At 49.5% G+C, this 26,792-nt stretch overlaps 1 protein-coding gene across 5 annotated transcripts; it reads left to right on the top strand.

Moving 5' to 3' along the window:
* Window positions 1-513: 513 nt before the first annotated feature.
* Window positions 514-26,738, top strand: hectd1 (HECT domain containing 1). Of its 5 annotated transcripts, none has more exons than XM_067243050.1 (43): window positions 514-693; window positions 2,467-2,601; window positions 2,970-3,117; window positions 3,378-3,612; window positions 3,765-3,992; window positions 4,501-4,782; window positions 5,214-5,484; window positions 5,748-5,824; window positions 7,344-7,442; window positions 7,563-7,677; window positions 7,847-8,021; window positions 8,144-8,282; window positions 8,403-8,573; window positions 8,686-8,908; window positions 9,091-9,354; window positions 9,488-9,564; window positions 9,885-10,019; window positions 10,223-10,369; window positions 10,472-10,566; window positions 10,662-10,767; window positions 10,856-10,990; window positions 11,112-11,251; window positions 11,390-11,713; window positions 11,888-12,054; window positions 12,467-12,643; window positions 15,305-16,027; window positions 16,623-16,844; window positions 17,533-17,666; window positions 19,013-19,175; window positions 19,295-19,517; window positions 20,002-20,056; window positions 20,335-20,517; window positions 21,237-21,453; window positions 21,819-22,029; window positions 22,124-22,325; window positions 22,971-23,108; window positions 23,266-23,744; window positions 23,916-24,074; window positions 24,523-24,601; window positions 24,746-24,839; window positions 25,003-25,153; window positions 25,441-25,585; window positions 25,804-26,738. In XM_067243050.1, exons 3-43 carry the CDS (start codon window positions 2,978-2,980, stop codon window positions 25,939-25,941), a joined length of 7,638 nt encoding a protein of 2,545 aa, XP_067099151.1. In that variant the 5' UTR covers window positions 514-693; window positions 2,467-2,601; window positions 2,970-2,977; the 3' UTR covers window positions 25,942-26,738. The 5 variants fall into 5 exon arrangements, with proteins under 5 accessions (XP_067099151.1, XP_067099150.1, XP_067099149.1 ...); XM_067243049.1 differs by having other exon boundaries at window positions 15,164-16,027; window positions 19,019-19,175; XM_067243048.1 differs by having other exon boundaries at window positions 15,164-16,027.
* Window positions 26,739-26,792: the final 54 nt, after the last annotated feature.

Raw genomic sequence — 26,792 nt, 5'->3', positions numbered from 1 at the left:
ATTGCTCTAAATGGAGTGGAATATTATATAATCTGTAACAAAGAGTTATTTAGCGCTGCGTTTCTAGTGTTTCAGTTAATAATAACAAACTCATAAAAAATAGCGCCCCCTGCCAAATAGCCGCAGTGCTTTCAGCTATCGGTTGCCAGGTTCGATAGAAACGCTTAAATTGTGTGTTTATGCAGTTGAAACAAAGCTGGATTCAAGGAAGATTGGGTACAAATATATGCATTTATGTTCCAATTAGGGCATTATATGAGAAATAACTTGTAGTATGAGGGATGTATTTATCAATAAGGATCAAACAGTGAAAGTAGCAGGATTGTTTACTATTGCCATATGATTCCAGGCCACAACCAAAGTTATTGAATACGTAGTGTACATGCTACTTTTTTAACACAAAGAAACATAATGACAGAAAACATTTTTACAGGTTTCAAATATTCAGACACTGAGAAAGAGGGATAATGCGACACACTCTGGCAACCTCCAGGAGAGCCAGCTCAGTTAGTTCGCTTCGTCTGCTCTCCATTTCGCTAGAATTTGTGTATTGCGTTACCGTCCACTTTGACCTTTACGTATCGATAAAAAGAAATGGGAATAAAGTAGTAACGGTATAAAATAACCCGGCTCCGCAACGCACTATTTATTTTGACCAAACGACGGTTTCTTTTCGTTACCAGCGGAAAGACGGTAAGTGTTTATCTGCTGGGTAAAGCGGCGCGAGGCAGGTTTCCTACAATGTCTGACTGACAGTGAGTTAAGGCCCGGGGAGTTCCTAGAACTAAAGCCTCGCGGTCTACGTTTCAGGGGTCAGGCCATATATCTTAACAAGCTATATTGATACCCATGACAGTCAGAGTTTCGGTCTGACAGTAAAGTCTCTTCCACAATATTTGGACAAGAATTATTATTTTGTTAGAAAGCGAATTGTACATTTTAGACCTGCTCAGAGATGTTGCCTTCCCCGGTTAGCCCGCAAACACTACTGTAGCGGCTCTTCTAGATGAGGTAGCTAACTTTAGCTGTAGCTAGCTAACGTTATGACAAACTCTCTTTCCCTTGCTAGCTACCTTGGTAATTTGTGTTGCTTTGTCAGTTTTTAGCTACCGTGTCCGGTTGAATCTGTCCCGACAGTAACTGCGACACGTCGCAATTTTAACGAGATGGATTTTGTTTTCACCTCAAGCACGTTAACGTTCACATTAGCTTGATAACAATAAGTTGGCTTCTCTTTTAGCTAACTCTCTTCGATAACTAACTCTCAGAAGTACACCATTTGTATAAATGTTTTCTACATGAGCCGTTATAACATTTCCTCCAAGAAGTCTCTCGATGATGACTAATCTGAGATATAAATATTTGCTTGTCAGCTAATTTTGTGCAATTTGCCAAATTGAGTTATGAGTAACAGGCCCGTATCAGTTCAGCTGGATATCTTAACTGTACGTAGCTGAGTAACATTTTGCAGTTAGGCCTACACATAAACACAATGGTTTTGTTTTTTTCACAGCTTTTGCCACACTAATGTATTTTTCAGGCAATAGTATTGTCTACGGGCTATAGAAATGTCTGGGTGGATGATTAACGTCACTCGATAGAGCTAATCCAAAATACGACTTATATTTGCAATGCTGTGTTGAAACAAAAGCCCACTCACGTATCCGACACGACTTGTGACATACGTCTCAGTAATGGCTTGATATACAGTATAAGTTAGGTTGGCCTATGGACTTATTTTCTTTATATAGCAACATTACTGTAAGAGTGAAGTTTATTCTAAATCGTAACTCCTTGGAAGTTTATCAAGCGTTGGAGTGGTAGAAAAGCCCGAAGGCTACCTGGCAATTTGTGATTAATCTGTTGATAAGAGGATCTACCCATAGCCTGTTAATAGCCATCCAAGCCCTAACAAAAGAGACCAGCCTTGCCTGGAGTTTCAAATGAGCTGTAATCAACTTAGCAGGTCCTACAACAGGGCTTTCTGTGTCTGTACCCCCAACTAACTAGATTACTAAAAGATACATGCTAGTTTCTGTGTTGCTGCAGAACAGGTTTGGTTCCCAACTTTCCAACGAGTTTCATTTGGCATTTTCAGGATATTATGTTTCCCGAAATTTAATATGATATTGTTTCAACTGAGGTTAGTTACTACCCCCAAGGGTTTCATGTGTTTATTAATCACACCTGTTTAATACGGGTATTCAAACAGGACTGTAGGAAAATGTTCCATGTGACTGTAAACCGGTGTTGATGTCCCCTACATTCTAATTGAGTCTATATTTCGATAAAGAGAACTATTGATCAAATTTAGGGGAAACAATACAAAACATGACACCATTCGGAGGGAAAGACAAGCCTATTTTATATGAAGGTGTACACCTTTTTTGTGGAGCTTTTTTTGTGGAAGATGGGAATTGATATTAGTATTTGTTGCTCACAACTGTTTATCTCATTCCATTCCAGGCTAGAAGACTACATGCCCCAGAAGGCTCTGTGCCAGTGATCTCCCTCCGGTCAGTGTTTCTCCGTCCAGCGGATGAGTCCCCAGCAGCCTGAACTGTGATTGGGCGAAGAGCCAGTTAGGGAGTGGCCAGGCAGGTAACGCAAAGTGGTCTTGGTGACGCATGCATTGGAACCCATTAGTCAGTATTTCAAAACGCTAGAGATATCAATAGACCCCCGTCAACGCAAACATTGCAGAAATACAAGGAGTCAGGTGGCTGAGTGGTTAGGGAATCGGGCTAGTAATCTGAATGTTGCCGGTTCGATTCCCGGCCATGCAAATGACGTTGTGTCCTTGGGCAAGGCACTTCACCCTACTTGCCTCTGGGGAATGTCCCTGTACTTACTGTGTCGCTCTGGATAAGAGCGTCTGCTAAATGACTAAATGTAAATGTAATATACAAGGTGCTAACATAATTCCAAAAATGTTGTTTAATAAAAAAAATACAATAATTGTTGTGCAGGGACGAGGATGGCAGATGTGGACCCAGACACGCTGCTGGAGTGGCTCCAGATGGGGCAGGGGGACGAGAGGGACATGCAGCTCATCGCCCTGGAGCAGCTGTGCATGCTGCTGCTCATGTCCGACAACGTGGACCGCTGCTTCGAGACGTACGTTGCATCCATGGAAATCACTCGCATGTCGGAAAAAACGTCCGCAAACTGCCTTGGCTGTTTCTATGAAACCCCAGCTGAGGAAGTTTCGACATTATCAGTATAATAGACAGATTTTAAGACCCAGGATAAAACCAGCTTCCATGGTGTCTTTCTGATCTGTACCTGGTTTAAGGTGTGCTTCAGGGTCTGTACAGATATTGATCTCTCCCTGTCCTCCACATCCTCTCTCCATCCCTCCCCCTTCAACTCTCCAGGTGTCCCCCTCGTACCTTCCTCCCAGCTCTGTGTAAGATCTTCCTGGATGAGAGCGCCCCGGACAACGTGCTGGAGGTGACAGCCAGGGCCATCACCTACTACCTGGACGTGTCGGCCGAGTGCACCCGCAGGATCGTGGGGGTGGACGGTGCCATCAAGGCCCTCTGCAACCGTCTGGTGGTGGTGGAGCTCAACAACAGGACCAGTCGGGACCTGGCAGAGCAGTGTGTCAAGGTAACGCATGCATACGCATACGCCTGGGTTTACGTTAGCTGGCATAGGCTGGCTTTTAGCTGGTGTTGCATGTAGTTCTCCTATTATTGCGTGACCTGTAAAGATGCAGCATTTGAGACGTATGCAAAGACTTTAATTCCGTCGTCTCCCAGGTGCTGGAGCTTATCTGTACGAGGGAGTCTGGCGCCGTGTTTGAGGCCGGCGGGCTGAACTGTGTCCTGAGCTTCATCCGAGACAGCGGCCATCTGGTCCACAAGGACACGCTGCACTCCGCCATGGCTGTGGTGTCTCGCCTCTGCAGCAAGATGGAGCCCCAGGACGGCTCTCTGGAGACGTGCGTGGAGTCCCTGTCCAGCCTGCTCAAACACGAGGACCACCAGGTTAGGAGGACACACACACGGAGACGCACACACACGGAGACGCGCACACACGGAGACGCGCACACACGGAGACGCGCACACACACGGAGACGCGCACACACGGAGACGCGCACACACGGAGACGCGCACACACACACGGAGACGCGCACACACACACGGAGACGCGCACACACACACGGAGACGCGCACACACACACGGAGACGCGCACACACACACGGAGACGCGCGCACACACACGGAGACGCGCGCACACACACACGGAGACGCGCGCACACACACACGGAGACGCACACACACACGGAGACGCGCACACACACACGGAGACGCGCACACACACACGGAGACGCGCACACACACACACGGAGACGCGCACACACAGAGACGCAGACACACAGAGACGCAGACACACACACAGGTACCTCGTTCAGGCAAGTTAAGAAGACTCATCCATGAGTAAATGATCAAAAAGTAACCTAACGATTACTGATCAAATATATTGATTCCCCAGGTGTCAGACGGAGCCCTGCGCTGCTTCGCCTCGCTGGCGGACCGCTTCACCCGCCGCGGCGTGGACCCGGCCCCGCTGGCCAAGCACGGCCTGACCGAGGAGCTGCTGTCCCGCATGGCAGCAGCCGGTGGCACCGTCTCCGGCCCCTCTTCCGCCTGCAAGCCGGGACGCTCCTCCACGGGAGCTGCCCCCACGGCCGCCGACTCCAAACTCAGCAACCAGGTGTCGACCATCGTCAGCCTGCTGTCCACGCTCTGCCGGGGCTCTCCTCTCGTCACACATGTAAGAAAACCCTGCTGTCGCTGCGTCATCAGGATCCCATCGACGGATGAACGGGACTCAGTGTTTCCCCCAAGTTTACAGCTTTTGGAGGGACACACTCACACAAACCCTGTAGAGACAGAAATGACATGCCGCTGTGTAAATAAGATAAATAACATACGGCCATTTAGTTTGTTTAATAAAAGAGCAAACTATAGACCTGTTTTATAGGAAAGGTAACCTTAAATGACTTATTTTTTGATTGGGCGCTATATATATAAAATATATATTTTTATTAACTTGACCTTACAGGGGGAGTTAGGGGAAATACTGGTACTTGTCACGCTGATTGCTCGTGCTTTGCTTTCTTTGTAGGAGTTTTAGTCAGTTTCTCTTTGGCTGTTTTCTTCTCTCGTGTTATCACGTTTCATCCTCTCCTCCCTCCTCTCCAGGATCTGCTGCGCTCCCCTCTGCCATCCTCCATGGAGTCAGCCCTGCAGGGCGACGAGCGCTGCGTCCTGGACACCATGCGTCTGGTGGACCTGCTGCTGGTGCTGCTGTTTGAGGGGCGCAAGGCCCTGCCCAAATCCACAGCCGGCTCCACAGGACGCATCCCCGGTCTCAGGAGGCTGGACAGCTCCGGGGAGAGGTCCCACCGACAGCTCATCGACTGTATCCGCAGCAAGGACACAGACGCACTCATCGACGCTATCGACACAGGAGGTAAGAGGGGGAAGGATGGGAGGAGGGGGGAGTGAGGGTGGATGTGTGTTTGCGACGGTACAGTTGTAAATCCTCAAGTATGAGCTAGGAGGAGGGGGAGGATGATGGAGAAAATTGATAGCAATCTGGTTTTGAACACCTGAGACAGATTGCTTCTCTGTCTTTGCTCAGCATTAAGGCTGCTGTGTTCCCAGTGTATTTATCACCAGGATTGTATTATTTCTGATGTGTCTAATGGATGTGAACGGCTGTTGTTTCTGCAGCTTTTGAAGTGAATTTCATGGATGATGTGGGTCAGACGCTTCTCAACTGGGCCTCTGCGTTTGGAACACAGGAAATGGTAATCAAAAATATATATAAATATAATTTTTTTTAATAAAGAAAATTTAACGTATGATTTCTAACTCAAGATCGTCTCCAGCTGTCTACTACATGCTTGTGCCGGTTGGTTCAGCTTTATAAAAATGTGATTACACAGTCTATCATGCGGGTGATTATGGCGCTGTAAAAGAAAGCCTCATTGTGGACGGTATTAGGGCAGAGACCAGTGCTAACATCTCCCCCATTGTTCAATCACAATGGTATGAAGCAAAGCAGGATTTTTTTCTCCAGAACTCTCAAGGTTATGCCAGTTGGGGACCATGGCAACTAGCCACCCAGACATGAAGGCAACGTTGTTGTTGCATGTAATCTGGTTTGAATGCTAGGTTAGTGTGTGCTGGCTGTGGGTTCAGTAACTGCTCATTGTTCCTCATCAGATCACTGGTTTATTGTAGTGTGTAAGATGAACCTCAGAAGCACACACGGGTACAGCATGCCTTGTGTTCTCAGGTCCAGAACCCTGCTGAATTGATCTAATATGCATTTTTCGTTGTTGAGGTAATCTCCGATATGACATGATTAGGGATGGGGATCGATACCCAGTTCTGTAAGGACCCGGTTCCAAATTTCTAAAAACCCGAAGATCAATAAGGTCCGAGCTTATAGATACCACTATCGAGACTAGGTAGGCTAATATAATGTAACTTATGTCTCGAGAGAGAAGTTATGTCATTTAAATCAAATCACTGGTGCACAAACGTATATCGATTGTCTAAGAAAATTACTAAATTCAATTGAAAGGCCTGCCAACCGCCTTTAAAGTAAAAGAAGAAGAATTTAATTGGCTCATGCCCTACTTCGCTTTATTTCTCATTTTGTTGCTAGCTACGATGGCTGAACGTACTAAGCGGTCAAAGGCTTGGCTACATTTTAATAAAGACGAAGCGACGTGTAATATATGTTTCACTCACCTATGCACCTAAAATGTAATGCGTGCGTGAGTTTACGAGCACAGTCAGTGTGTGAGTAAAGACTTTCCTCCCCTGCCCCGCTGCTGATCATTCAAAACATAGGCACCGGGAGCATGGCCCTGTGGACTGAGTGGGTCCCAGTTTGTCTGGGAGTTTTTCCTTGTCTTCCTTGAGGGTTTAGGTTGGTTGAGGGGCAGTTCTATGGGCGTATGTGAAGCCCTCTGTGACATGCTTGCGTGTAAAAAGGGCTATACAAATACATTTTGATTTGATTTGCTGCTATATGTTTAACATTTGCCAAATTCATTCATTTAGATGGTGGTCAGCTCAAGCTCACCCCAGAAAAGTATCGATAGTGGTATCGATAAAGACTCGTATCGTTAAGCAGTCTCAAAAATGGTATCAATATCGATAAAAATTAACGATCCCCATCCCTAGACATGATTGAACATGAGCTGGAACCAATATATAATGTAAGAACAGGGATTCAAGGGACATAGGAAAGTTGTATTTCAACTGCTGACCCCCCCCCCCCTTCCCTCTGTCTCTTTGTTGTGATTGGTGCAGGTGGAGTTCCTGTGTGAAAGAGGGGCTGATGTCAACAGAGGTCAGAGGTCGTCCTCTCTTCACTACGCTGCCTGTTTTGGACGACCTCAAGTAGCAAAGGTACACCACTGACTCTCACTCTCTCTCCCTCTATCTTTTGGTCTCTCTCACTCTCTCCCTCTATCTCTCTCTCGGTCGTTTCCTCTCCTAACTCTGCCGTTGTTCCTGCGTGTCCCCAAGACCCTCCTGCGTCACGGAGCTAACCCGGACCTGAGGGATGAGGATGGGAAGACGCCGCTGGACAAGGCTCGGGAGAGGGGCCATAGCGAGGTGGTGGCCATCCTGCAGTCCCCTGGTGAGGATCACAACACACACCCCACTCCCCCTTCCTGGCTCTGTCACCAGTGAGCCCGGGGAGGCCCAGAGACACTGACAGCAGGGGAGGCAGAACCGTAGCGGTTTTCAGAAGTGTTGACATGTTAGGGGTTATCTTGTAATACTGGATGCGGTGTGTGTTCTCACAGGAGACTGGATGTGTCCTGTGAATAAAGGGGAGGATAAGAAGAAGAAGGATGTGAACAAGGAGGAGGAAGAGGGCAGCGAGCCCAAAGGAGACCCAGAGATGGCACCCATCTACCTGAAGAAGCTGCTGCCTGTATTTGCACAAACCTTCCAGCAAACCATGCTGCCTTCTATTAGGTAACCACAAACCGTACACAGTTCAATTAATAACTGTGTGGCTTAAGTGTTCTATGTCTAGTTTACTCACCACCTCCCCCCTCCTATCTCTCCCCCCTCCCATCCTCTTTCTCCCCCAATAGGAAAGCTAGTCTTGCTCTGATCAGGAAAATGGTCCACTACAGTTCAGAGCTGCTGCTGAAGGAGGTGTGTGACTCTGACGCCGGTCACAACCTGCCCACAACCCTGGTGGAGATCACTGCTACAGTCCTGGACCAGGAGGTCGGTCACACACACACACACACACACACACACTCTCTTTTCACAACAGTCCTGTTTACAACCAACTGGCCCGTGTGTTTTGTCAACAAGTCTCAATCTTCCTCCTCTGCGCCCCCACAGGACGATGATGACGGCCACCTCCTGGCCCTCCAGATCATCAGAGACCTGGTGGACAAGGGAGGGGACGTGTTTCTGGACCAGTTGGCCCGGCTGGGCGTCATCAACAAAGTGTCCACGCTGGCCGGACCCACCTCAGACGACGAGAACGAGGAGGAGTCCAAACCTGAGAAGGTACACACACACACACACACACAGAAACGCCCTATGACTGCACTTTACTCTTCCATTTTGCTATTACTATAGCAACTATTGCAAATGATAGTTTGCCCCTCTCTCTCCCCAGGAGGATGAACCCCAGGAGGACGCCAAGGAGGTGCAGCAGGGGAAGCCGTATCACTGGAGGGACTGGTCCGTCATCAGGGGCAGGGACTGCCTGTACATCTGGAGCGACGCGGCCGCTCTGGAGCTGTCCAACGGCTCCAACGGCTGGTTCAGGTTCATCCTGGACGGCAAGCTGGCCACCATGTACTCCAGCGGCAGCCCCGAGGGGGGGTCCGATAGCTCCGGTAAGGGGATACGGGGAGGCCCACAGACAGAGCCAGCCATGTGTACAAAATAAAAGGAAGATCACTACTAAAGCTTAAGTTTGCTACACTCTCTCTCTCTCGCCCTCTACCCTATCTCTCTCTCGCTCTCTACCCTATCTCCCCCCCCCCCCCCCCCCTCTCTCTGTCTGTCCCTCATGCAGAGAGTCGTAGTGAGTTCCTGGAGAAGCTCCAGCGAGCGAGGAGCCAGGTGAAGCCTGTCACAGCCAGTCAGCCCATCCTGTCCTCCCTCGGCCCCACCAAGCTGACGGTGGGGAACTGGTCGCTCACCTGCCTGAAGGAGGGGGAGATCGCCATCCACAACTCAGACGGCCAGCAGGCCACCATACTGAAGGAAGACCTGCCCGGCTTTGTGTTCGAGTCCAACAGAGGAACCAAGCACTCTTTCACTGCTGAAACGTCACTTGGTGAGTTAGCTAGAATGGCGTCATTGTAGCCTTGCCGACATGGCATGCGGGGTGAGGCTGAACAAACACGGCTGTCTGATCTGTATTCAAAACGTCTGATAAGGTGAATGTTCTGTGTGTCTCTGTGATGCAGGGTCGGAGTTTGTGACTGGCTGGACTGGGAAGAGAGGCAGGAAGCTCAAGTCCAAACTGGAGAAAACTAAACAGAAGGTGGGGGTCAGTTCACTCTGTAGCCCTTAACCCAAACACCCTTAACCCAAACACCCTTAACCCAAACACCCTTAGCCCAAACACCCTTAGCCCAAACACCCTTAGCCCAAACACCCTTAGCCCAAACACCCTTAACCCAAACACCCTTAACCCAAACACTAACCCACACCCTGAAGCCTCTACTGTAGCAGTTAACACACTCTCTTTGGCTTCATGTATAAAGTGCTACTAAAATACATAAAACAGGATATAACTGACAATTGTGATCAATTATCCATTATAAAATACTCTTCTCCTCGACTACCCTCCCTTCCCGCCAGGTCAAGACCATGGCAAGGGATCTCTATGATGACCACTTCAAGGCCGTGGAGAGCATGCCCAGAGGGGTAGTGGTCACCCTCAGAAACATCGCCACACAGCTGGAGTCTGCCTGGGAGCTGCACACCAACAGACAGGTAACCTTGACACCAGCCTCAGCCCTGACCCCAGCCTCATTCGACCAATCGGATCCTTTATTTTATTTTATTGAGGGCATTAGATAAGGGTTGAAGTCTAAACCTAGCAGGAAGGATATACAGTAAATAAGCTAATTCAAAGGCAGGATCAAGAGGTTGTGTGTGTGTGGGGTAATTCATTGTTTTGTTCTCACGTGTTTCAGTGTATCGAGGGAGAGAACACATGGAGAGACCTGATGAAGACCGCTCTGGAGAACCTGATCGTGGTCCTGAAGGATGAGAACACCATCTCCCCCTACGAGATGTGCAGTAGTGGCCTCGTCCAAGCACTTTTTACTGTCCTTAACAATGTACGTCACACAGTTTCTCCCTCCTCTCCAGTCAATCGCACGCTCTCTTCTTCTCCGATCCTAGTCTGTTCGGTCTCTAACTGCCTCTCCTCTGCCCTCCAGAGTGTGGAACTTGAACTGAAACATGATTGTAAGCCGTTGATGGAAAGGATAAATGTATTTAAAACTGCATTCAGTGAAAACGAAGATGATGAAAGGTGAGATGATATTGACTCCTGATTTAATAAGACTTATTTACAGTTACAGTATTTGACTTGCTGATGATCAGTTCCTTGCTCTCTTCACCCTGCAGCAGACCAGCAGTTGCCTTAATTCGTAAGCTCCTGGCTGTCCTGGAGTCTATAGAACGGCTGCCTCTGCACCTGTACGACACTCCAGGATCCACCTACAACCTGCAGGTCGGTCAGCCAGCCCGCCTCCCTCGGTCTCTGTGATGTGTCGGGTAACAGCAGGACCCTGATGTAATACCTGCGTGTGTTTGTGCAGATCCTGACGAGGAGGTTGCGTTTCCGCCTGGAGCGAGCCCCTGGAGAGACGGCTCTGATTGACCGGACGGGTCGCATGCTGAAGATGGAGCCTCTGGCCACAGTGGAGTCTCTGGAACAGTACCTCCTGAAGATGGTGAGATCTTCTTTCTCTTTCTTTCTTCACAACTTTTTCTCCCTTCCTCCCTTCTCTTTCGTGAGAGTTTATCCAATCTTCTCTCTCTTTTGTCCTGCTCTTCCCGTCACTGTGTCTGAAGGTGGCCAAGCAGTGGTACGACTTTGACCGTGCCTCCTTCATCTTCGTGAGGAAGTTGAGGGAAGGGCAGACCTTCACTTTCAGACACCAGCACGACTTTGACGAGAACGGCATCGTCTATTGGATTGGAACCAATGCCAAGTAAGATCTGGTCTACGATATGAGGTTTCCCCATGTGTAGAACTCGTATAGATCCCGGGTACAAACATTAGTACAGAGAACCACACTTTAAACCCCATTGGCTCAAAACTGTATCTTGATTCTCATTCGTCGCCTCAGGACCGCCTACGAGTGGGTGAACCCTGCTGCTTACGGCCTGGTCGTTGTGACATCATCGGAGGGGCGGAACCTCCCGTACGGCCGATTGGAGGACATCCTGAGCCGCGATAGCTCCGCCCTGAATTGCCACACGAACGACGACAAGAACGCGTGGTTCGCCATCGACCTGGGCCTGTGGTTGATCCCGTCTGCCTACACCCTGCGCCACGCCAGGGGGTACGGCCGCTCCGCCCTCAGGAACTGGGTGTTCCAGGTGTCCAAGGATGGGCAGAACTGGATGACCCTCTACACGCACGTGGACGACTGTAGTCTCAACGAACCTGGGTGGGCATCGCCTGAAATGATACACACATGCACATGTTCTGGTTGTGGATCAACTAGGTTTTGTCGTGTGTGTGTGTTTTGATGTTATATCCTCATTGTCATCAGACATTCAGGCGTTTTCTTCTGTTTTGGCGCACGCTCTGACCCTGTGTGTTTTGTGTCGTGCATTTCCAGCTCCACGGCCACATGGCCTCTGGACCCCTCCAAGGAGGAGAAGCAGGGCTGGAGGCACATCCGCATCAAGCAGATGGGGAAGAACGCCAGCGGGCAAACCCACTACCTGTCACTGTCCGGACTGGAGATCTACGGCACGGTCAGCGGCGTCTGTGAGGACCAGCTGGGTAAGATCTTCCCCGCTGACCCGCAGACAGATCTGAAGCACTACAAGGAATGCATGCAGTCAGACTGTATGACAAGACCTGAAAGTATCACGAGCAAAGTTAGAGTCATGCAGTCAGAAGTGACACGGACTGTTCGACACTCCCAAACATAAAAAAAACAAAAAAAACACTACATTTACATTACATTTAGTCATTTAGCAGACACTCTTATCCAGAGCGACTTACAGTAAGTACAGGGACATTCCCCCGAGGCAAGTAGGGTGAAGTGCCTTGCCTCAAGGAAACAACGTTGTTTGGCACGGCCGGGAACCTTCTGATTAATAGCCCGACTCCCTAACCGCTCAGCCATCTGACCCCACTAACCTTTCATCAAAATGACTAATCCGGCTGCCCCCCACTGTGTCGTCCCCAGGCAAGGCAGTGAAGGAGGCGGAGGCCAACCTGCGCAGACAGCGGCGTCTATTCCGCTCCCAGGTCATGAAGTACATTGTGCCTGGAGCGCGTGTGGTGCGGGGCATCGACTGGAAGTGGAGAGACCAGGATGGGAACCCTGCAGGAGAGGGCACCGTGACTGGGGAGGCCCACAACGGTGAGACCTGCTGGCCCGCACCACAGACACACACTGCAGACACGTCTGTACACACACACACACACACACACGTCTGTACACACACACACACACGTCTGTACACACATACACACACACTGGCCTAGCCAGTTCAGGCAGGGACTAATTCTCCCACCTTGAAGGGTTTACTTTGTCTCATAAAATGTACAAAGGATAGAATTGCTATCTACCATGGCTAGCTGCTGCATGGAATAGGTTGTCACCACCTCTATGTCCTTATCTACCCTCTTCACAAGAGCGAGTAAAGTGAAGGGGGTCTTGACGGTGTAGGGGTCTGCACTCTAAAACCACAAATATATATCTGCTCACTCATGCAATTTGGGTTTTCAACACATAAAAACATGATTAGAAACAAATGGAGTCATTGAATGTAAATGGAAACAAATTGTGAACATCAAGTGCATTTAAATGCTTTGTGGAGTCTGTTAGTTGCATGGATCAATAGATTTTTTTTTTTTTTTTCGACTAACTTATTTTTGTGTGTGCGTCTGACCGGAGACAAAAAATGAAATCCCAGTTGTGTATCTGATGTTGTACTGTGTGCTAACGTGCTCCTCTGGTCAGGGTTGACAGGGTGGGGAAGCTTTAGTGTATTCTCCATAGGCTCTTTCTGCCTTTTAAATCTCAGCTTGCCTCAAAACTATCTGCTTTTCGACCTATTCTCATATTCTACAAATAATGTATTCCTTAACGAACCGTGAATGCCACTTCTCTAAGACGATCCCGACCCCATTCCAGACCGGGGTGTTTTCGTGATTTGATATCATACCTGTATGTTCAATTTAGTGCATTAAATGGTGCTGGTCCTCACTTCGCTCCCTGACTCCTGCATGACCCCCACACTTGGGGTTGGAAACCGATCCATCCACTTAGCTCAGACTGCTTCTCAGATGTCCTCATTGAAAGCCGTCTTCTCTCATGGTGGCAGTGTTTTCCATACATTGATTTATTTGTGGCGGCCCGCCACAATTGAAGGTTTACCGCCACAAATGATTGTTTAATATGGCCCAATTTTTTTTTTTGGAGCTGCACGCAGCGCATAGATTCGTACAGCCCCTTCTTGCCCCGTTCTCGCTCACTCTCACTAGTAGGACCTTGCAACGGACTTGTCTGTGATTAGCTATGCAAGCAAATCAGTGACATGTTTTGAATTTTAAAAGGTATTGAATATTTAATATTGAATTTTAAACACCACTACATTTGTTGGTTTTGAACTAACATCTTTAAAATGGAAATATTAATTTATTTCAATGTAAAAAAAAAAAAAAAAAAAATCAAGCTTCAGAAATTCAGGCTGCTCAAATTCAGATAAAAAAAATTGAGCAAGTATTCAATGCCTATTCAAATTCAAAACATGTCGTCACTGATTTTCTTTCATAATTGCCCCCCCTCTCTGTGACGAACAGATTTTTCTGAGAACCGGCAGAAGAATCCATCCGGAGTTTACGAACAGTTGGTATCATAATTCTCTGCACAAATGTGTCCAGAACGGATACATTCAAGCTAAATATAATAATATTCATAGTTAAATACATTCGGCAAATATAAGAATAGAGTTAAGATAAGAGTTTATATCACGTAAAGCTCCAAAAACGATATAGCGACGCGCGCTCGCGTTACTTGTTGAAGTCCCTGTCTACACTCAAATCTAACCGATACTAGGACAGGTTTGGGCTGAGCCCCACATTTTTACAACGTCTGACTCCGCCCCTGCCTACCGCCACAAATAGAATCACATTCTGTGGGAAACACTGGGTTGATATATCTAAATGTCACCACACGGTCAGTAGTTTAAGGTGGAAGTAACACCTGGACCCCCCCCCCCCCCCCCCTCCCCAAGATAACAGGTAATCTTCTCATGCTTCGTACCAGCATCTGCCTCGCCTTCTGTCAGTCTCCAGACCAGCCGTGTTGATTCAGATACGACCTCTTTAAACTAATCGTCTCCATCAATCAACTAAGTGCATGTTGATGTCACAATTTGCAAGCACCCCAAAGGACTCCATTGCAAAGTGTATTATGTATTTTTACATTGACACAGAAATATAAACGTGTATGTATTCTGCAGTTTCTTCAGTGGCTTTGAAGCTTTGCATTTGCTCAAAAAAGTATTTCTACTTTTGCTTTTGTCATTTTCTGTAACTCATGTTTTCTATCTCATTGCCTCACTTGGACCAGAATAATACATATAGTAATACTAGATAATAGACTAGTTTGGTATCACAATCTAAATGCATATCGATAATTGTCTATATATATACAGCTGATTATTGATTGGCTACCATTTACATACGAACATGCTGTAGTTATTGTAGTCTTTGGCATTAAACCTCGCCGTAGAAATGCTTTTAGTTTCTTAGGCTGAGTGTTGTTCTGGTCCAGTGTGAGGGGAGGTGCTGCTATCTGACTATGCTGCTGTGTTTCTCTGCTCTCTCTCTCTCTGCTGGGTCTCTCTCTCATACCGTTCATATCCCTTTCCAGGCTGGATTGATGTCACCTGGGATGCCGGTGGCTCAAACTCTTACCGTATGGGTGCTGAAGGAAAGTTTGACCTCAAGCTTGCGCCAGGGTACGACCCTGAGACTGCGCCGTCACCCAAACCTGTCTCATCCACTGTTTCAGGCTCGGCCGCGCAGTCCTGGAGCAGCCTGGTGAAAAATAACTGTCCGGACAAGGGAGGCTCATCCTCGGTGGGGCCGCCCAGCTCCTCCAGCAGGAAGGGCAGTAGCAGCTCCGTGTGTAGTGTGGCCAGCAGCAGCGACGTCAGCCTGGGCTCTGCGAGGCTGGAGCGCAGGGCCGAGGGTCTGCTGCTGGAGCAGGGGGGGTTGCTGGGAGGAGGAGGGGGGGGGACCCCAGAGGGGCAGGAGCCCATCGTGGTGCTGTCCTCGGCCGAGGCGGGTTCAGGATCCAGCACCAGCACCCTGACCGCGGACACGGCCAGCGACAACGCGGACAGGAAGGGCGCCGCCGACGGAGCCTCGCGGCAAGGCGGGGCCTCCAGCACGGCGGCCGACGCGGCCATCTCCATGGGGCTGGTCAGCGTCAGCTCCCCCGACGTCAGCTCCGTCTCCGAGTCCTCCGGCAAGGACGCGCCGTCCCAGAGGCCTCTCTGCCCCGCCGCCAGCGCCCGGCTCTCCGTCAGCTCCCTGCTGGCGGCGGGCGCCCCCATGAGCTCCAGTGCCAGCGTGCCCAACCTGTCGTCCCGCGAGGCCAGCCTGATGGAGTCGTTTGTCAGGCGGGCTCCCAACATGTCGCGCACCAATGCCACCAACAACATGAACCTGAGTCGTAGCAGCAGCGACAACAACACTAACACCCTGGGACGGAACGTGATGAGCACCGCTAGTGAGTACTCTGGAATACCGCTGTAACGCAGTACGGTCGTCGCCCAGTAACACTACTACTTGTACTGCAGTTCCACTCAAGTTTGTCTACGGTGATACCCGTCGTGTCCTGCTTTCCTATCATACAGGACGATAGGATGGCTCACTCTACCAGTTTATTTGTTTTGGTTTTTCCTTCTGATAATACAAATAATATGTTCATTTATCAGACGATTCTATTCAAAACAATAGCGGCATTTAGCCGTTTATCTACAAGGGGAGATTTGAACCTGCAACCTCTTGATTTGCAGTCAAATGCTGTACAACCCACGCCCCCTTTGCTTGCTCTGGCTTATTTTTGGAGCTGAGGGTCAACCCACTGGCCATCTGCCCGTGTTCCTGGCCTCCTGGGGTTTCAGTGGAAAGTAAAACGTAGCTGATGTTTGTCCAGTAATCCCATTCAGGGGCGTTGTTTCCTGTTGGCCCTCTGGCTGCAGGGGCTGTCTGAGCACAGGTACACAGAGCGTGCTGTAGTGGTAGCTAGCAGGGCTGGCTCAGTACTGGTACTACCACCCGCTTGACTTTGACAAACTAACGGCCTTTTTGTTTGTTTGCAGCTTCTCCTCTCATGGGTGCTCAGAGCTTTCCTAACCTCACAACCACCGGCACCACCTCAACCGTTACCATGTCAACATCCATAGTAACCAGCAGCAATAACGTAGCCACAGCCACCACAGGTTTGTCTGTGGGCCAGTTGCTCAGCAACACGCTGACGACCAGCCTGACCTCCACGTCTAGCGAGAGTGACACAGGGCAGGAGGCCGAATTCTCCCTCTATGGTAGGACACCCCGGAGTTCTATTACCCCACCTTCTCTCTCCTCTATGATGGGACACCCCAGAGTTCTGTTCTACCCCCCTTCTCTCTCCTCTATGATGGGACACCCCAGAGTTCTGTTCTACCCCCCTTCTCTCTCTGCTATGATGGGACATCCCAGAGTTCTATTACCCCCCCTATCTCTCCTCTATGATGGGACATCCCAGAGTTCTATTACCCCCCCCCCATCTCTCTTCTATGATGGGACATCCCAGAGTTCTATTACCCCCCCTTCTCTCTCCTCTATGATGGGACTTCCCAGAGTTCTATTACCCCCCCTATCTCTCTATGGATGTAGGGATTTGAGGATACATTAGAGGCTGCTCCATCACTATAATCTTAAAAACACTCCACTATCCCCTCCTCCTGTGTCCTACTAACATGCTTCTCCGTAGCCTGACTAACCTCCATTTTGAAACACTAGTGTATTCTCATAGTCTTACTGTATACTAAGCCAAATCACAGTTTGGCTGCTTTTCTCAGACAGAAACATGCACTTTTAATCCCCTCATAGAGGTAGTGACTAGGCTGACCTAGTTGGCTTTGGAACTGTGAACAGCAGGATTCCTGGGAAGGAAAAATATTTAACTCAAGCAGTGCAGCAAGTTTCCTCTCCTTCTAAGATTTCTGATTGGCTCTCCGTTCTCCTCAGACTTCCTAGACAGCTGCCGTGCCAACACCCTATTGGCTGAGTTAGAAGATGAAGAGGACCTGCCCGAGCCTGACGATGACGATGACGAGAATGAAGATGACAATCAGGAGGACCAGGAGTATGAGGAAGTTCTGGTACGCTCCAGGGTAACCCTGGGTTACCACACACACTTCAATAGGGTAAACCTGGGTTTCAATAGGGTAAACCTGGGTTTCAATAGGGTAAACCTGGGTTTCAATAGGGTAAACCTGTGTTTCCACACACATTTCAATAGGGTAAACCTGGGTTTCAATAGGGTAAACCTGGGTTTCAATAGGGTAAACCTGTGTTTCCACACACATTTCAATAGGGTAAACCTGGGTTTCAATAGGGTAAACCTGTGTTTCCACACACATTTCAATAGGGTAAACCTTGTTGCACTTTCTATACCACTACCAAACCTGTTGTTGATGCATGTCTCCCTGCCAGCCTCAGAACAGTTGTCTGATAAGGCAGACCCTGATTAAGGCCAGTTATAGACTAAGATTAGTCTGTGTTTGGGGAAACAGGTCTTGAAACCTTCTGTTACAACTGGTCTCTTTTTTGTTTTGTTTTTTAAGGTACTTGTGACATGCTTTAATGTGTCATCTCCTACTTCAGTGCTATTTTAAAATGTTTTGCACACCTGGAGCTTTGTTTGAGGGAAACTTGATCACAACAAAGCCTTAAAGTCTAAACTTGGCCCTCATCTTGCACATGTAAATCTAACTCAAACGCACCCAGTGTTTTTCCTCTTATTTAAATATCTGTGTATTGCATGTTTGCCTGACCTAAATCAAGCCTAATCCTGGAATAAAAATAAGTACAGGATATCCAGTTCACCTAAGAGCAGAAGCTCCACGCAAAACCTTCCCAGTTTTCTAGGGTGTCTGTCATTGGCTCCTGCTCGTTCTTAAAACCTGCCCTTGAAAATCACAACAGAAGACTATTGGCATTAATGGATGGAAAATAAATCACATCTGTTGGGGAAATATCAAGACGTGTGAGTTGGCTCCTCGTAGCTCCAGATTGAGTCTCTGACCCCCCTCAGTAAACAGTCCTTGGTGACAGACGCACCATGAACAGGCACAGCTTGTGGACCGCCATTCCCGTCTTAAAACACCCAGACGGAGGAGATGATGTAGTGTACCTCGTCCTCAGGCTTGATCTGTGTTCATATCTGCTTCCCCATATACCTAAAACAGGGGTAGGCAACCCTGGTCCTGTTTCCCTGCTCCAGCACACCTGATTCAAATGAATGGTCATTACCTGGCTTCCACAGAGCTTGATAACAACACATCCATTTGAATCAGATGTGTTGGAGCAGGGAAACATCTAAAACATGCAGGACAGTGGCACCTGAGCACCAGGGTTGCCTGTCCCTGTACTTACTGTAAGTCGCTCTGGATAAGAGCGTCTGCTAAATGACTAAATCTAAGAGACGTGTTGTGGTTGTGGTGAGTTTCAGGAGGAGGAGGAGTATGAAACCAAAGGAGGTCGTCGTAGGACCTGGGACGACGACTTTGTCCTGAAGCGACAGTTCTCCGCCCTGGTGCCGGCCTTTGACCCCCGGCCTGGACGCACCAACGTCCAGCAGACCACTGACCTGGAGATCCCTCCCCCAGGTAGGCACACCCGTGTTGTCACCACCCCAACGCTTGGACTAACACTGACACACACACACACACACACCAGGGTCTGAGCGGTTCCAGATCGTCCTGTCTCTCCGCCCCCCCCCCCCCAGGTACCCCTCGCTCGGAGGTGCAGGAGCAGGTGGAGTGTGCCCCCTCCCCCCACCTGGCCCTCATCCTGAAGGTGGCCGGCCTGGGCACCACCCGGGAGGTGGAGCTGCCTCTGTCTCACTACAAGTCCACCATCTTCTACTACGTCCAGAAGCTGCTGCAGCTGTCCTGCAGCGGCTGCATCAAGTCAGACAAGCTCCGCCGCATCTGGGAGCCCACGTACACGTAAGCAGAGAGAAACGTGGCAAAATGGAGATTTACATTTTACATTTAGTTATTTAGCAGATGCTCCTATCCAGAGCGACTTAGTAAGACAGTAAGTACAGGGACATTCCCCAGAGGCAAGTAGGGTGAAGTGCCTTGCCCAAGGACACAACGTCATTTCACACTGCCGGGAATCAAACCGGCAACCTTCTGATTAATCGCCCGATTCCCTAACCGCTCAGCCATCTGAAATTTAATTGAAGGATACCTTTTTCTGAGGCTCAGGCGCTCCTAATGGATCATAGACTATAGATATATTCTCTCTATCACTCTGTTCTGGGCTGCCACAGTGGCACAATACAAGCTCTGGTCTTGTCTTACTAAAACATGACCAAGCTCCAAACTTAACTGTCAGTGGCTAGTTCGTTTCCAGCTTTTTCACAAGGTTGGGGTTGTTTGTCAAAAATAAATGATTCTAATGTCCTTCCTTGTTCTGTGTCCCCAGCATAATGTACAGAGAGATGAAGGACTCTGACAAAGAAAAAGAAAGCGGGAAGATGGTAACTACTTCCTGTCCCTTCCATCCATCCTCCTTCTTTATTCCCCCTGTGGCTGTTTTACCAATGTGTAAAGATACTACCTCTGAAAGCGATGGACAGACAGGCAGTCAGAGCTCACTAAACAGAGACTGAAAGCCAGTAGTCATTCTGTGTGTAGTAGCCTTAGCAGTAACTGCACGGGCGCCACCTAGTGGCTCAGCTACTGTACTGCATGTGTGTTGCGACTTGCAAGACGTCCCCAGTCAGGAAAGACCAACATTTGGTTTTTCCTGTTGTAGGGCGGCTGGTCTGTAGAGCATGTGGAACAGTTCCTTGGCACAGATGAGTTACCAAAGAATGACTTGATAACCTTCCTGCAGAAGAATGCAGACTCACCTTTCCTGCGCCACTGGAAATTAACCGGCTCTAATAAAAGTATTAGGAAAAACAGAAATTGTTCTCAGCTCATAGCTGCATACAAGGTAGAGAACGGCATCAGATGATATATCTATTATTATATCTATATTTACTTTTTTCTTTTATGTACTGTTTTGTACTGTTTGCTGTTTCTTTTCCTTCCTTGCTTGACTGTCACATGTGTAGCTAGCTTGTAGACCAGTTACTGTGTCTTGTGGCTTTTATTAACCTACATGTCTGGCTTCTCTGTAAAAAAAAAAATATTGCATCATTTATTATTCCTATTCTTATCATGATTTCTGATCAACTTCATTGTGATTGTTTTGTTTAATCGACATGTTATATTTGTCCATATGTGAAATAGATGTACATATTAGATATATTGTGGGGTGTATATGGAGATAATGATGGTAAATGAGGCATCAGTCAGGGAGAGTTCCAGTATTAAGAGCCAGGCTTTCCTTCAGGAGAGGGCAGCGTACAGGAACATTCCAGACAGGCATGACTGGAGCTTGAATGGATCATCGTGGTCCAGTGTCTCAGACACAGGTTAAGACTAGTCTAAGATTTTGGACATTGGAAAATACTTCTTGGTTCAGACTACTTTGTAACCTGTGTCTGGTAAACTGACCACATCTTGACCACCTGTTCCGCCACGATGCCCTTTTCTGAACTCAGATCCCAACGCTCCACCTACCTGTGTGTCCCTGGAGGGGTCGTCCCCTGACCCCTAACTTGAAACCCTGACCCTTCATGTCTAACCCCTGACCTGTGCCCCCTGCAGGACTTCTGTGAGCAGGGCAGCAGGTCTGGGGGGCTCAGCCCCGGCTCTCTGGGTGTGCTGCAGATCAGTGACATCCTGGGGGCAGCCAGGGAGCCAGCGCAGGCCAAGGCAGGCTGCAGTCAGAGCGCCTCCTGTGGCGTGGAGGACGTACTGCAGCTGCTCCGCATCCTGTTCATCATTGGTGGAGACCCTGCGACTGGGCGCACGCTGCAGGAAGGTACGGCAGACCAAAGATGTCCACCTACAGCAGCCATCTTAAACTGCCGGACCGCGGGCCACTTCCGGTCCCCCTCTCCCTACGGCCTGCTACATGATGCCGAAAATATAATATAATCCCGTCCCCCTCCCCCCAAAAAATAGTATTATTTTTACTAGTAGTTTTATATAAAACTAGCCTCTTGGAACGTATATGAAAGTACTAGTAAAAATAATGCTATTCCGCGGACCGGAAGTGGCCCGTGGGGCCGGCAGTTTGAGATCCCCTGACCTAGAGCCTCTTCGAAGCACCTCTTAACCCTCGGGTCTCCCGAAGTTTGTCCCACAACTCGTCTCCTTAATGTCTTGTCTGTTATTGCGGCCTAGACGTGGACGACCTTCAGTTCAATGCTTCTCCTGAGGAGTTCACCAGCAAGAAGGTGACGACCAAGATCCTGCAGCAGATCGAGGAGCCTCTGGCCCTGGCCAGTGGTGCTCTGCCTGACTGGTGTGAGCAGCTGACCAGCAAGTGTCCCTTCCTCATCCCCTTCGAGACCAGACAGCTCTACTTCACCTGCACTGCTTTCGGGGCATCCAGGTCTGTTCTGCCTCGTGACACACTTGTCCTCCCTGGTCATGGCGTCCCTGTCTGTGTGTCTGATGCTGACCCGAGGTTCTGCCTGTTCCGTCAGAGCCATCGTGTGGCTGCAGAACCGCCGCGAGGCCACCATGGAACGTTCCAGACCGTCGACCACGGTGCGTAGAGACGACCCAGGAGAGTTCCGCGTGGGCCGGCTGAAACACGAGAGGGTCAAAGTGCCCCGCGGCGAGAGCATGATGGAGTGGGCGGAGAGCGTCATGCAGATCCACGCCGACAGGAAGTCGGTCCTGGAGGTGAGATGTAACAATGTGTAACTGGGTTTGTCAAGAGTACCAAATTGAACCCTGGACTGTGTGAAATGTTGTACACTAGGCAGATGGCATATCAAGTAGGGCACTGAGAGCAACCACGTGCACACTCTGGTTTCTGGGCAATTCAAACCAAGAGACACCACAGTCTTCCAGGTGCAGGTGAAGCTTGTCTTGTAGGAGTGTGCTTTTGCTGTAGGTGCATGGCTTTCGAAGTTGGAAGTTGATCATCATGGTTAATTCTGTTGACATTAAATATGGTCTCTGTTTATGCCTTTCTCTCCCTCTCTCTTTGCCTCCCTGCCTCCCCCTCTCCCTGCCTCCCCCTCTGCCTGCCTGCCTCCCTCTCCCTGCCTCCCCCTCTGCCTGCCTGCCTCCCTCTCCCTGCCTCCCTCTCTGTCTCCCTGCCTCCCCCTCTCCCTGCCTGCCTCCCCCTCTCCCTCCCTGCCTCCATCTCTCCCTGCCTCCTTCTCTCTCTCCCTGCCTCCCTCTCTCTATCCCTGCCTCCCCCTCTCCCTGCCTGCCTCCCCCTCTCCCTCCCTCCCTCCCCCTCTCCATGCCTCCCTCTCTCCCTGCCTCCCTCCCTCTATCCCTGCCTCCCTCTCTCCCTGCCTCCCCTCCTCCCCCCAGGTGGAGTTCCAGGGCGAGGAGGGGACAGGACTGGGGCCCACGCTGGAGTTCTATGCTCTGGTGGCAGCCGAGTTCCAGAGGACCTCCCTTGGCATCTGGCTATGTGACGACGACTTCCCTGACGACGAGTCCAGACAGGTAACCATGGCTACAAATGTTGAGGAATTACTGAGTAACATGAGGAGCATTGGTTCGTTAGATCTCAGTGACACATGTAGTAGAGCCCAAACGCACTCCAGAGAAGATCATTTGTTGTAGTGCTCTTCAGATTAGTTAATGTGTTTGTGTTTTGTAGGTGGACCTGGGTGGCGGTCTGAAACCCCCTGGGTACTACGTCCAGCGTTCCTGTGGCTTGTTCCCTGCCCCCTTCCCCCAGGACAGCGCTGAATTGGAACGCCTCTACAAACTCTTCCTCTTCCTGGGAGTGTTCCTGGCCAAATGCATCCAAGACAACCGATTGGTTGACCTCCCCATCTCCCGCCCCTTCTTCAAGCTGCTCTGCATGGGTGACATTAAGTCAAATATGAGCAAGCTGCTTTACCAGTCACGTACCGGGCCTCACGGTGGGTCACACTTCCACGACCCGGACCGTCACTTCCTGTCCGAGATCCAATCAGAGGCCTCGACGGAGGAGAGCCAGGACACTTACTCTGTGGGAAGCTTTGATGAGGACTCAAAGTCAGAGTTCATCCTAGACCCCCCTAAGCCGAAGCCCCCAGCCTGGTACCATGGAATACTCACCTGGGAGGACTTTGAACTGGTCAATCCTCACAGGTACAGGACACTCCCTGCCTCTCATACAGAATATTTCAAAAGCTTGCTTGTAACAAACACAAGTGTTGCCTGTAACAACTTTCTATAAATTACTTTAATTTATCAGTAGTCTTCAATGCCAAGTCACAGTGTGTGCCTGCTTCTCAACATGCCCTCTCCTCCTCCACTTAGGGCTCGTTTCCTTAAGGAGCTGAAGGAGTTGGCTGTGAAGAGGAGGCAGATCCTGGGCAACAAGAGTCTGTCTGAGGATGAGAAGAACACTCGCCTGCAGGACCTCATGCTGAAGGACCCCATGGGCGTCGGATCCCCCCTCAGTATAGACGATCTGGGGTAAGGCCCTTCCCCTGCACCCCTCCTCTTACACCACCCCTTCAGGCCCTTCCCCTGCACCCCTCCTCTTACACCACCCCTCCTCTTACACCACCCCTTCAGGCCCCTTCCCCTGCACCCCTCCTCTTACACCACCCCTCCTCTTACACCACCCCTTCAGGCCCCTTCCCTTGCACCCCTCCTCTTACACCACCCCTTCAGGCCCTTCCCCTGCACCCCTCCTCTTACACCACCCCTTCAGGCCCTTCCCCTGCACCCCTCCTCTTACACCACCCCTTCAGACCCCTTCCCCTGCACCCCTCCTCTTACACCACCCCACACGGCCCTCTGTGAAGTCTCCCGAACCCCCGGGAGCCGACCTGACGCTAGCCTTACCCCGTAGACCCCTGGGCTTGGCCCTATTCCACACCATGACTCCTAACACCCATCCTCTGTCCATCCCCTGCAGGCTGAATTTCCAGTTCTGCCCCTCCTCCAAGGTGCACGGCTTCTCTGCTGTGGACCTGAAGCCCAATGGAGATGACGAGGTAGGGGACAAGAAAGTAACTGACATTCTGTCTTTGCCTGGGTTTACCTTAGCAGCTCCACAGGGAGCTAGATGTGGTTGTACAGAAGAAGCATCAGATAGACAGTGTTGTAAAACCCCTCTCCCCCCTCACCTGTCTCTCCAGATGGTGACCATGGAGAATGCAGAGGAGTACGTGGAGCTGATGTTTGACTTCTGCATGCACACCGGCATTCAGAAACAGATGGAGGCCTTTAGAGGTAAGACTGAACACATGGAACAAGCTCCGATTCAACCTGATACGTTTATGAGGATGTCGATTCACTTGGTTTAATGATTACGTTTAAACTAAGTCGCACTACTGCCTCTGCTCTCTCCTCAACCTCACACCGGTCCTCTTTTCTCTGACGTTTCCTCCTCCAGAGGGCTTCAACAGGGTCTTCCCCATGGAGAAACTCAGCTCATTCAGCCACAAGGAGGTGCAGATGATCCTCTGTGGGAACCAGTCTCCTTCCTGGACCTCGGAGGACATCGTCAATTACACCGAGCCCAAACTGGGATACACAAGGGACAGGTACACACACACACACTGGTTTTTGTTTTTCTCTGACTGTTGCACATTTATCAGATCGAAAGATTAGATATTTATGTTACCGAATATGTAACATGCACGCTGAATTGTGTTAACTCTAAATAATGCAAAATGATGTAAATAAGGAGTGTCTAAAATGTATGGTTTTTAGTTTTTTTTTCTGGTTGTTGCACATTTATCAGATCGAAAGATTACATATTTATTTTAAAATGTGTGGTTATTTGTGCATGGTAACACATCCGCCACACGTTTGGCTTGTCTCCCCACAGCCCCGGGTTCCTGCGCTTCGTCAGGGTTCTCTGTGGCATGTCGTCAGACGAACGGAAAGCCTTCCTCCAGTTCACGACCGGCTGCTCGACGCTGCCCCCTGGGGGCCTCGCCAACCTGCACCCACGCCTCACCATCGTCCGCAAGGTAACGCCTCAAACACACGTGTCAAGACAAGTCCTCTCTACTTTGAGAACCACCGGGAAAGCAGGGTGAAGTGTCTTGCCCAAGGAAACAACATAATTTTGTACGGCCAGGAATCGAACCGGAAACCATCTGAGTAATAGCCCGATTCCCTAACCGCTCAGCCATCTGCCTCCCTTACACTCCCTTAACTTACTATGTGTTTGGGCCCCTCTCTTCAGGTGGATGCCACAGACTCTAGCTACCCATCGGTCAACACATGTGTGCACTACCTAAAGCTGCCAGAGTATTCCTCTGAAGACATCATGAGAGAGCGCCTCCTGGCAGCAACCATGGAGAAGGGCTTCCACCTCAACTGAGCATGCTCTGTCTCCCCCCTCACCTGACTGACCAACATCGCCCCCTGGTGGTGGAGACGAAGCCGTGTCGTGTTTTTGTTGCAGAATAAACAAACAAAGCTGTGCTCTCTGATGAGATCCCCCCCCCCTCTGCCCCCACCAACCTCCCCATCCCCCCCCTTTGCACCCCCATACACACCCGTTAAGACAAAGTCAAATGAAGACTCCACTAGCTACTGAAAAGGTCTGCAACCCCCATCTCCCCTCTGCCTCCCTCCTCTCACCACCATTCCCTCACCCCTGGACACTTTACCGCTTCAAAGGTTTGACCGACTGGGAGTCAGGGCAGTTCTCCTGCAGTGTTTACTTCTCTCAACCATAACTCTGGCTGTGCTGCGAACATATGTGTAAAAGTTATCTGTAGTTCTTTTGGTTTTCAGACACCCATTGACTTTTTCCCCACATTGTGGGCCCCATTCACCCCCAGTCTGAGGGAGGATATCCACCTGCTTCTGTAGAGCTAACTGCTGTAGAGTGTTTGGGCATCCTTCTCTCCCCATCCCTGGTTTTAAGTTTTACTAGTGCCTGCCTTGTTTGGATATTAGGATTTATTTTGTTTCCTTCCTTTTACTTCTTAAAACGGCATACAATCATGCACATGCTTATTATTTTCTTCCTCCTTTTCATTTTGCTTTCGTTACAGTGTGAGTATGTTTTTGTCCATTACCCTGCTATAAGGATCACATGATCAAAGTCCCAGAGTGCATCTGTGTCATTTTACAATGAAGCTATAGAGGCAAAAACACTGGTTCTGTGTGCAAGGCACATTTAAGGAAAAAAAAGCAAGCTATGCTTTCCCTTGTATTTTCTTT

Source organism: Osmerus mordax, chromosome 9, assembly GCF_038355195.1.
Source record: "Osmerus mordax isolate fOsmMor3 chromosome 9, fOsmMor3.pri, whole genome shotgun sequence".
NCBI lineage: Eukaryota > Metazoa > Chordata > Actinopteri > Osmeriformes > Osmeridae > Osmerus > Osmerus mordax.
The sequence above is the reverse complement of the archived record's forward strand: the minus strand, read 5'-3'. Positions and strand labels throughout refer to the sequence as shown.

Excerpts from the sequence above, each read along its gene's own strand:
- hectd1 (XM_067243048.1), top strand. The coding sequence starts at position 2,978 with ATGGCAGATGTGGACCCAGACACGCTGCTGGAGTGGCTCCAGATGGGG. Across the intron at positions 5,485-5,747 it reads CGACGCTATCGACACAGGAG|CTTTTGAAGTGAATTTCATG; the intron begins GTAAGAGGGGGA and ends TTGTTTCTGCAG. Across the intron at positions 20,518-21,236 it reads AGCTCATAGCTGCATACAAG|GACTTCTGTGAGCAGGGCAG; the intron begins GTAGAGAACGGC and ends TGCCCCCTGCAG.